This window comes from Anser brachyrhynchus (genome assembly GCF_964034855.1).
Source record: "Anser brachyrhynchus genome assembly, chromosome: 20".
Taxonomy (NCBI): domain Eukaryota; kingdom Metazoa; phylum Chordata; class Aves; order Anseriformes; family Anatidae; genus Anser; species Anser brachyrhynchus.
Window position 1 is genome coordinate 2,607,600 of NC_137713.1, and position 10,062 is coordinate 2,617,661.

Genomic DNA, 10,062 nt, shown 5'->3' on the forward strand with positions numbered 1-10,062 from the left:
TGCTGGGGCAGACACGGCTGCATGGTCAGCGCCAGCGGGGAAGGCTTGCCAGCAGCCTCGCAGGCCCCTTGCCTTTTCATTTCAGCATTTAAAAAAAAAAAAAAAAAAAAGATACATTCAGCCCATAAAGCAAGCGCTACACACCTGCCCGGCAGCAGTCCACCAGATGTTTGGCTGCTGTTCGGTGAACACTTTCAGACTCGGGCACCGAAGCGCGGCTCGCACTGCAGCAGGCATTTTTTGGGGAATTTGGCTTCTGTCGTTTTGCACAGGAGAGGCCGAAGGGGCAGCCACAGCTCCGGATATGTGCAGCCACGCACCAGGCACCCTCTCCAGCTGCAGCAACAGAAGCGAGCGCTCGACACCCCTGAACGGCAGAAGGTTTCAGCGCGAAGCTGAGCAGGATCCTACCTGCAGGCCAGCCCCTGGCTGGGCGATGCTCCGCGTTTCTCCTAGGCCAGGGAAGTCCCCAGAGCTGCTGCAGCAGCAGAGCGACGTCTCCTGTCCCAGCCCTGCAGCCACCACCGCAGCCAGCGCCCTCGGCAAGGCCAGCCAGCCTCTCCCAGGGACACAGCTGAAAAACCCCCACATCCACAGACCGGTTTACAGACTTCATTTAGCTCAAAGGAAAGTCCTAATTAGTCACTCTGAGTGATTTACTTGTTCATTTGGAAGGGGGGAGGGGGGAGACTAAGCTGAATTGTTTGAAATTATCCCTAAAGGGCACTGTAAATTAAGTGTTAATGAGGAATCCTATGCAAAGGGCCACAGTAGCTAAATAAAATAATTAAGGTGCTAAGCGATAACATTCATTTGGTTCTCAATAATTTAGCCAGCCTGGTTTTCAACCAGGATATTTGCAAATGAAACCACCGACACCACTCTCCCCGAACCCACGATGCCATCAGTGGGGACTGTGGTGCTGGGGCAGCTCAGCGTCCAGCTGGATCAGGCCCACCGTGGAAAGAAAAATTCCCCAAATGAAGAGAACAAGCTCCTGAACCCCGTTCCCACCTGAAGGAAGCACCCCGTTCCACTAATCACACTCAGGGTTTATGTATGACACAAAAAGGATTGATTCGAGTCTCCAAGAAATCTTTACAGAGGCTTTATTTCAACGGGCTACATTTTTCCCCACTACAGCTCTTTCGAACAGGTCACGTCCATCCTTGGCGCGGCCGCAGACTTGTTACAATCAAATACAACACGCTGTACTTCAGACGTTCAAGCAGCAATACGTAACAGGGAAACTGCCTCGTGAATAAATTGCTATCGAGTAGTCCAAAACCAAACCTGTTTGTCGTCAGCACCCTCCTGGCAGCTAAGGGGGGGGTGCCAACCAAGAACTGGCTCGAAGCTGCAGCCCAAAATCCTCACCGCACCCTGAGCAATGTAAGTCCCCTTGCAACAAGCAAGACTTGCAGCCAACACTGGCTATTTTATTGCAAAAAATGAAGGATTTGGCTGTCAGCTTTTAAAATCTAGCTTTGTCTCCCCTTCCTGACAACCTTTCCCCTGAGGGTGGGAGGTGTTACCTACTGCACGAAGGCATCTGACTTCAGCACTGAGCCAGGGCTCCGGAGGTATTGTGCATCAGCCAAAATACAGGTCGGGCCAACGGGGCTCTCCCTGTATGTTGTAGAGATGGTGAAAAGCCTGGAAAGAGCAATTCCACATCCTCGCTGACAGAAAGCAGCCATGAAACGCCAAGCGGCTTCCCTCCACCAAAGGTCCAGGCTGGATGACCTCCACCACGTGCCACAGGAAAAATCAGTCACTGCCTCAGCTTTTGGCTGCAGATGGAGTGCAGGAGAATACCTGTAGGAAAGTAAAAAAAAAAATATTTTAAGAAAAGAAAATCATTCTGAGAGCCTAGATATTTGAGATTTTTAAATACAGCAATTTGGCCTGCTGCCCTTGTGCATCAGAAGTATTTTTTACCAGTAGCCACAGAGACGTTCAGCGACTCGATCCCCGGGTGAAGCGCTCTGCCAGGGGGAATGGCCAGCATCCGATGGCACAAGAGCTGCGTCTCCAGGGAAAGTCCGTCGCCTTCATTACCTGCAGAACACAGACACTGCTCAGGTCAGCTCACAGCCGCTGCCACGTTCCTTCTTCCCTGTCACGAGTACAGGTCTTGCTAATGCTCTCTCACCACTCAATAACCTCATCAACTCCCACCGAGCAACCGCCAAGAAATACCAGAGGCGAGACGGGCACCGTCCCTGCCACCCCTTCCTGGCCCCCTCCAACCTCCCTGGACCTGCTCTCCAGTACCTGCAGTGTTCTCAGTACCCTCACAACACCCCTGCGCACCCAGTGAATCACAGAGACTTGCAGCTCGAGCGCAAGGACCCCCCACGCGAGCACCCACGGTGCCAGCGGGCAGCTGCCCACGCACACGGGCTGCCGCCAGAGGCACGAAGCAGACAAGACCGGCCTGCTATGGCACAGCAAATCCCACGTCCCTATCGACACTGACAGGCTCAGCCTTTTCAGCGCAGAGTACCACCAGCTGGGTGCAACTTGTGAATGCAGACAGTTTAACCAGAGGCTTCAATTGATTAGTTGTTAAACCATCCAACAGCCCTGATATGTTTGGGCTGATACACTGGTGAAACAGAGTTGAAATCTATCCCAGGTCATTAGTAGTTGTTTGACTCACACTGTCACAAAGGGAAATGGAAAGGGAGAGGCTTTAAACAATCCTATGTGCAGACAAGTGAAAATGCAGAAGACCACAGACCTCCCAGCCCGCTCAGCTCCCCAAAGACTTCTTCCACATTCATTATTTAGAGCTACACAGACAGCTCCACGGCTGCAGGCATACCTGGCTCATTTCAAAGACGTGCTCGCCCTCTAACAAACCAGGCTCAGCATGCTGGATGCCAAACATTCCCCTTCGACAGCCAGACCCCGGGGCCCAGCTGAACCCCAGACTCACCCAGGGCGGCACCACAGGGCACACGCTGCCTGCAGGGGCTTCTGCACACTACGTGTGCGACCAGCGCTGACACCATGGCCTCGCTCAGCTCACCTCCACTCATCTGAGGTTTAACAGCATCACAGATGCTTTAGGCACTGTCCCTGCCACTGGAGACTCGCTCCTCCATAAGGCAAATGAGCTCCTTGCTGGGCTGAGTTGCCACAAAGTTCCTCCCTTGGTGTCTGCTTACAGCTCTTCCCCAGCAGGTCCCGTGCCCGGCCTCTACGTATTTATCTGTGAGACCTCCTCCCGCACGACACAGGGAGTGCCGTTATTGCCACGTCACAGACTGGACGCTGAGGCCCAGTCTCACGTTTTGCTGGCTGATCTAACAGGCAAGATGCACTCTGTGTAAGGAAAAGCATGCATTTGGTAATGCACCTGGCATCACCTTCCCATATAAAATAAGCAAGAGCACCCTTTCGCTGGGGTGAAGGAACCTTCAGAAAAACAAAATCCCATCCTACCCGTTCTTTTCTTGCTGCTTTAAGCCAGCAGAGCAGCCAAGGCACGGCCGAGGGATCCGAGGCCACCTGGGAGGCCTGGGTGACACAGGGGACTGAAGCCAGGGCTCCCACAGCCTGACCTGCCTTCATCACTAGGCTGTGGCTCTCTAGGGATGCTCCAAGGAAATAAAAATATATACATTAACCTACTTCTACCTGATTCAACACAGGAAAGTTTTAGATCTTACAGCACTATTTGTCTCCTGAGCCTCTCAAAACCACATTCTCACGGGGCTCTCCAACTGGGACAGCAGCTATTAGCAGAGGTGCCACAGTTCCTGGAGCAATCCCCTCCTCTCCCTGATAAGGGCCTTACGATTCCTAATAAAGGCAGCAATTTTGCTTCCAGCTTTTACAAAGCTTTTTATGGCTCTAGCTGCTTAAAATAATTAGGACCTATAAATTCAGTGCAAAAAGACTTGCACAGACTGCGACACGGGGGAGGGAGCATCGACTAAATCAGACAGAACCCTAGTTTATACTGGTGAACAAAACGCTTCCCACTTCAGACCTTTGGCTTCGATCTCATAGTTTTGTCTCCCAGTGACAGTCCACCTGGCATTGTCCCTCTTAATTATTCGGTAATGCTTGTCCCCATGTAGTCCTGCAGTACTGCCCAGGATTTTGTCTGGTGCTCAAAGGAGCCTGCAATGATAATGCACCACCCCTCGCCTTCACACTCCGACTTGCCGTATGGGATCAGACTCACGCTCCTAACGCTCCCGCTCCTCCAAGCCACACAACACACTTTGCACCACAGCACGTGAAAGCCTCTGAGCTTGGCTGAAACGACAGAACAGGAGTTTCCCTGCCCCTCCTGCAATTCACGCCAGGGTAGCAACCGCAGTTTTTGGCGCAGGATGCCCAAGGGCAGGCAGAAGGGGCTGTGCTGAGGAAGGTGCGCGACGAGCAGCTTGATAAAACCAGCAGTTCCACGAACAGCCTTAAAACCCAAGCTGAAGACTGGATGCGTAAGAAGAACAAACTACCCAGCAACTCTTCTCCCCTGGACACCTAAGTGCTCCCAACCTGTCCCCGTTCACACAAGGCTTCCAGTCCGAAGGGCACCCAGCTCCCCAGCCACCTCAGGCAACGACTCTAGCGCAGACAACATTAACCTGGGCTGTCCAAACCATTCTCTTCCAAGCCAGCGAGGATGCCAGGGGGGTGAATTCAAGTCTGCAAATGCTTAACTTACAAGACAATCTATGCAATGCTCGCTACCATGCTAATATATCTTTGCTGCTCTCTATTTGTGGCTGCAGGTATGCTACATATTCAGATCTAGGATGTTTCTTCAAACAGCCCCAGCATCAGACAACTGTAATGTTCAATTTTCTTTTCAGTGAAGAGTTAGTGCTCAGCAGAGAGTTGAAATCATTACTGCTGCAAGGTCTGGGAGCTCTCCTTATGCATCTACCCATCAGCCTCCAATCTCCCTTGACAAAAGGATATTTGGACTTTTTCCTGGAGAAATCTCTCATAATTCAAGGTAATGACACCACTGCCACTTTCACCCCCTTCCTTTCTCTTGGTGTTGCCGCTGTTTCTGGGATGCATTTCTTCGTGGTCCATCAGCATCGCTGCCAGCCTCCCCATCCCCTTTATAATATAGCTTCACACATCTTGTAGAGATGCCAGATTTGCTGCATTGTCTTGTCAGTATTTCTAGGAGTTCAATAAACATTTTAATTAAAGGAATGTCTTCTGAGCCAAGAAAACTGCAGCACGGGGCAGGATTACAGCCCCTTGATGGCTCGTCGCCAGCACGACACCACTTCCAAGTGTAAAAGCTCAAACCAGCTTCGTGCCAGGTGACAGACACAAAGCGGGGACCAAGGGATGGCCACACAAGGGTGCCTAGAGCAGCACTCCTGGGTGAATTCCTTTCTCTGGCTGCCACAGGGTCACCACTCCCCTTCTCTTCACCTTCTGGCAGGCTACACAACCCAAACGCTGCCTACAGAAGACAGCATCCTTTGCAAGTTTCACAGCACACAGGTCGGGCAGGGAGGAGGTTAAACCCACCCTTCCCACCTGCGCTGCAGTGGCCAGCAGTTCCTGCCTTCTCGCAGGCATACAAAAGCAGCCACAGACTGATCTCCGCGGTGGTCTCTGCCACAAAGCCCGGCCTTTTGTTCAGGCCATCCCCAACATCATCTCCTCACCTCCAGACCTGAACACAGAGACATGTTCCTGCCCTTTAAAGAGAAATCACGACAGAGCAAAGACACAGGACGGCTCACCATCGCAGCCTCAGAACAGCAAAAGCAGACACGTACCTCCCGGTCTCTCTCACCCAGGCCTGCGGTTCACCAACACGGAAAATCCAGGTCCAGGACCCCACAACAGGACCAACGGCACTGCAGAGCGCAATGCAAAACAACGTGCTGTGGTTGCACTGACCCAGTCCTGTCCTGCTACTGAGAACTGCCACATAGTCCCTCTGCAGTTATTAAACTCCCTGTTCATCTGCACAAACTGTTTTGTTCTTTACAGTTCCTACTGGGAAACTTCCAGGCTCCCCCCTTCTTCTTGGCCTCTGTTTTATTTGCCCACAGATCATGCTGGTGCTTCTTGCTCAGCTTTTCTTTTCCAGACCAAAGCGGAACAGAATGTAACAGACCTGAAACTAGCTTAGGGGATGAAATGCTACCCTGATCAGCTCCTCATACACGCACTTCCACCAAGCCCAAAGCTCTGCCAATTGACAATACCTATTACTATAATAGTGGGTTTATTCCACCGAAATTCCAAGCAACTGATGACAGGAACATTTTCCACCTCTTCAGGCTTGCTCACCGTTCCCACAACTTCCCAGCCTTCTGCAGCTTTAGCCTGAGAACAGGAAAGGAAATACATGTTAAAAACAACAGCAACTTTTCAAGATTAAAAAGAAAGTAAGACGTACATAAACACGTAAATGTTTTAAACTTCCAGTTAAGCTGACTGGCCTTTTGACATCCCTTGCGTTTTTACCACCAAAGTCCTACTAGTACCAGGACATGAACCCTGAATGAAGAAAATGAACAAAACAAACCAAAACCAGGTTATTTTCCTTCTGTTGTTTGTTCCAGTTTATCAAGCAAACAAAAAGCAGCTGAAAAGCCTTTTCTGCCAGTACAACAGCCCTAGGAGGGTTTTTGGCAGAAAAGCATACAGAAAGAGTAGCGTTAAACAAATCAGCATAATGCTAATGAACAGAGCAATGTGGCACAAGTTCTCAAGCGCAGCCTCAGCCATCAGAAGCCCCCAGAAACGTTTTCAAACACAAAAACACGTTTTTCAACCTGGATGCCAAAAATCAGCTCATATAAAAAGCAGGGCACTCAACACTCAGTGCTTCGCATAAGCAGAGAACCAGCCTTCCCTCCCTCACCCTAGTCAAAAGAACCTTAATTATTTGTCTTAGAAATCCATTTTAACAATAAAAGAGCTGCTGCTTCTTGCCAGCTTCATTTCCTGTGAAGCTGGCGCTTTTTACATTAAGTTCTATCAAATTTACACCAGCCAGGCAATGCCAAGGGTGAGGCCGGTGAATCTGGGTCCAATTAAATGAACTGCTGCAATGGCTCCAAATGTTAATAATTCAGGCTTTACAGTAACAAAGTGATTCTTCCAGCTGTTTCAATTAAATATCAATGTACTTTATGCGCCTTTCATTTCATCATCCTCTAGAGCTCCGACTGCCACACACCTCCTGTACAGCTGAACGCCGGTTTTCTAACACCAAGTGGGAAGAGTCCAGGCTTACCCCTGCGTGGAACCTGACAAGCTCCTCCTCAAAGGGACAGAGGCACACAGCTACCCCAAGAGTGCAGACCAGGTGCCTCTGTCCCTCTACGGATCCAAAGCTTCTGCCCTCCCACACCTTGCTGGACCCTCCAGCCCCACCGCTGCACCGATCTGGGGCATCCCACGCAAACAGGGGAAGGCAGAGGTGAGCCTGCGGCTCCTCGCTCCCTGGCCAGACTCACCCAGCCACATGCAGGCATGCAGGGCAGCATTCAGCTGGTTCCCAGCCCGGCCAGGGCACAGGGCACCTCCACAAGAAGTCAGGGCAGTTGTGCGGCGCTGTAACAGGGATGGACTCACACTGCCAATTCAAGGCAACTCTCCTGTGTTTGTTTCAGCTCAAATCACATTTTCGCATGTGCATTCCCCTTTTGCATTCTGCAAAGGCCCTTATTTCACCTCGCAGCATAGGTACAGGCAAAAAAAAATAAAAAGCTTTCCAGCAGCTCACATCCAGCCCTGATTTCTCCTCGCTCCCCTGCTCTAAAGGCTGCCCAATGCTGCCATCGTGTGCCAGGCTCCGGGACACTGCCTCTGTGTGCACTGGGAAAGACCTGCTGCAGGCAGCAGCCCCAGCCCTGGTCCCCACGGACAGACAGGGAGACAGATCCCATCTTACCGAGTCGCAGGACAGACCTGCTGCTACCCTGCCAGCACCATCCTCCGGAAAGGACCCACAACACAGAGCAGCCATCCCACCCGACCCGACACAACCAGCCTGCGGGTGCACAGCCATCAGAGAGGTCCTACAGCACAGACCACCGGTAGCGAACAGGAACACAGAACAGGAGAACAGAACGCTGCAAATATTCGAGTCTTCTTTCTGTACCACCTTTCTGTTCAGCACATGCAATATTTGAGGTTTCCCGTATATATGCTACGCTAAAATACTGGAAGGAAAAAAAAAACGTGGATCATTCTACCTTCAAAAAGCTCCGGAGATCATCTGTGCTGTAGACGTCAAAGACTTCCATAGCTCCAGAGCTAGCTTTGCTCACTGTCGGAGTCAAGGGGCAGCTGCAAGGGAAAAAAAGAAAGGAAAAGTTTCATATGATAGCAAAAGAGGAAAACCAGGAGGATTTTTGCTTCTGTATTTCCTTCTCTTGCCTGTGCAGCAGGCAATTCCATCTAGCCTGCAAAAGATCTCGTTCGCTATACGGATGTATTTTCCTATAGAGAATAGGAGGGCTCAAAAATTAACCCAAGAGATAAGTTGCAGCAGTTCTGTGCACGGCTGGACAATTAAAACACAAAATTGGTTTTTTAAAAGAGGTACCCAGGGAGGTTCTCTACCAGCCTGGAACACGACATCCCGGAGCCTCCCTGCAGAGCGCAACGCAGAGCAGTAACTGCCCAAATCCACTTCTCAAGCTCAGTCTTAGAAAGCCCTCTAAAGAAGCTGCTGAGCAATGCAGGCTTGAAAGCTCTTCGGGATCCAGCAGGAAAAGAAAGAGAAAACCCAAGCACTGACGAAGCAGACAACCAAGCCCGTACCTGTTCCTCTGGCTGGTCACCACTCTGTCCACCCCCAAGAAGTAGGCAGAGCGCAACAGCGCGCCCAGGTTCATTGGATCCTGGATCTGCTCCAGCACCAGCCAAACCAGCTGTCGGTTCGGGCTCTCTTCATCCCCCAAATCGGGCTTCTCAGCTTCCTCCAAACTCTTGAAGCGGAGAGGGGTGGCCTCTAAACAAACCCCCTGGTGGACCCGACCCCTGCACAGCGCATCCAGCTCTCTCCTCCCGACACGGTGCACAGGCACCCCCCGGGCTGAGGCCTGAAGGACAAACTCGCTCATGACGAGCCGCTGAGAGCCGGCGCTCTCCTTGAGGAACAACCTGAACGGGTCCCTCCTCGACTGCGAGAGGGCCAGGGCACAGGGCGCGATGCCGAACAGGATCTCCGAGCCTCTCGTCCTCTCGATGGGCAGCGGCTTCCCTTCCAGCCTCCTCCTGGGCTTTGGGAAATCGCTCCCCAGCCAGCCCCGGCCCCCCCGCCCTGCTGCCGCAGCCCCCCTGGGTCCCCTCTCGCAAGCTTTGGACCCCGGCCGGCTCTGGGGGTCCGGGCCCGCGCGTGTCCGTGGGGAGCCGCAGGCGTCGCCCCCTGCCTCAGCCACCCCTCGCAGGGCCGCAGCTGGAAGCTGAGCGCCTGGGGAAGGCCCTTGCCCACCACCCACCAGCCGGCAGGGCCACGGGGGCCGCCTGTCCCGCGTGGGGCCGTGCCCCCCCGCCCCGAGCCGGGCAGCGGGCGCCAGCCTGGCGGCCCCCCGGCGGAGGGCCCTCAGCGCTTGCTCCATGGCCGCCCACGGGGCGAGCGCTGCGTGGGGTGGGGGGTAAAAAACACGGGAGCCAGCCCCAGAGGCAGCGCGGGCGGCGTGGGCACGGGGAGCAACCCCACACAGCGCCACACCGCCCGGGGAAGGGCCGCGGGCACGCGTGGGCCCGGCCCCGCCGCTTCCGTGCAGGCGGCGGGCGGCGGAGCGGCCCCGCACCACAGCGCCGCGGGGCGGCCGGCGGGGGCACCGTGGCCGGGCCCGCCCCCTGACAGGGCCGTAATTAAGGCACGGAGCCGTTCCTCTCATTAACGCCTCTCATTAGGGCGGCCCGCAGCCGGCCCGGGCCGCAGCCTGGTGCCGCCGCAGCCTCGCTGGCCCCGGGGTGTTTCTCTCAGGGCCCGCTGCTAAAGGCTGAAAGGCCCATGGAAGCCGGCCCAGGGGCTGCCGATCAGCTGGAAATTCACGTTCCCTGGGCGAAATCCTGGCCTATTTCCCCCCTGAC

The 10,062-nt window shown here is 53.5% G+C and overlaps 1 protein-coding gene across 1 annotated transcript; it reads right to left on the minus strand.

The window, feature by feature from the left end:
* Positions 1-1,090: 1,090 nt before the first annotated feature.
* On the minus strand, positions 1,091-9,774 carry MRM1 (mitochondrial rRNA methyltransferase 1). The gene is made up of 5 exons (XM_080563606.1): positions 8,782-9,774; positions 8,211-8,304; positions 6,210-6,330; positions 1,942-2,061; positions 1,091-1,818 (listed from the first exon to the last, which is right to left on the minus strand). Exons 1-5 carry the CDS (start codon positions 9,579-9,581, stop codon positions 1,775-1,777), a joined length of 1,179 nt encoding a protein of 392 aa, XP_080419732.1. The 5' UTR covers positions 9,582-9,774; the 3' UTR covers positions 1,091-1,774.
* Positions 9,775-10,062: the final 288 nt, after the last annotated feature.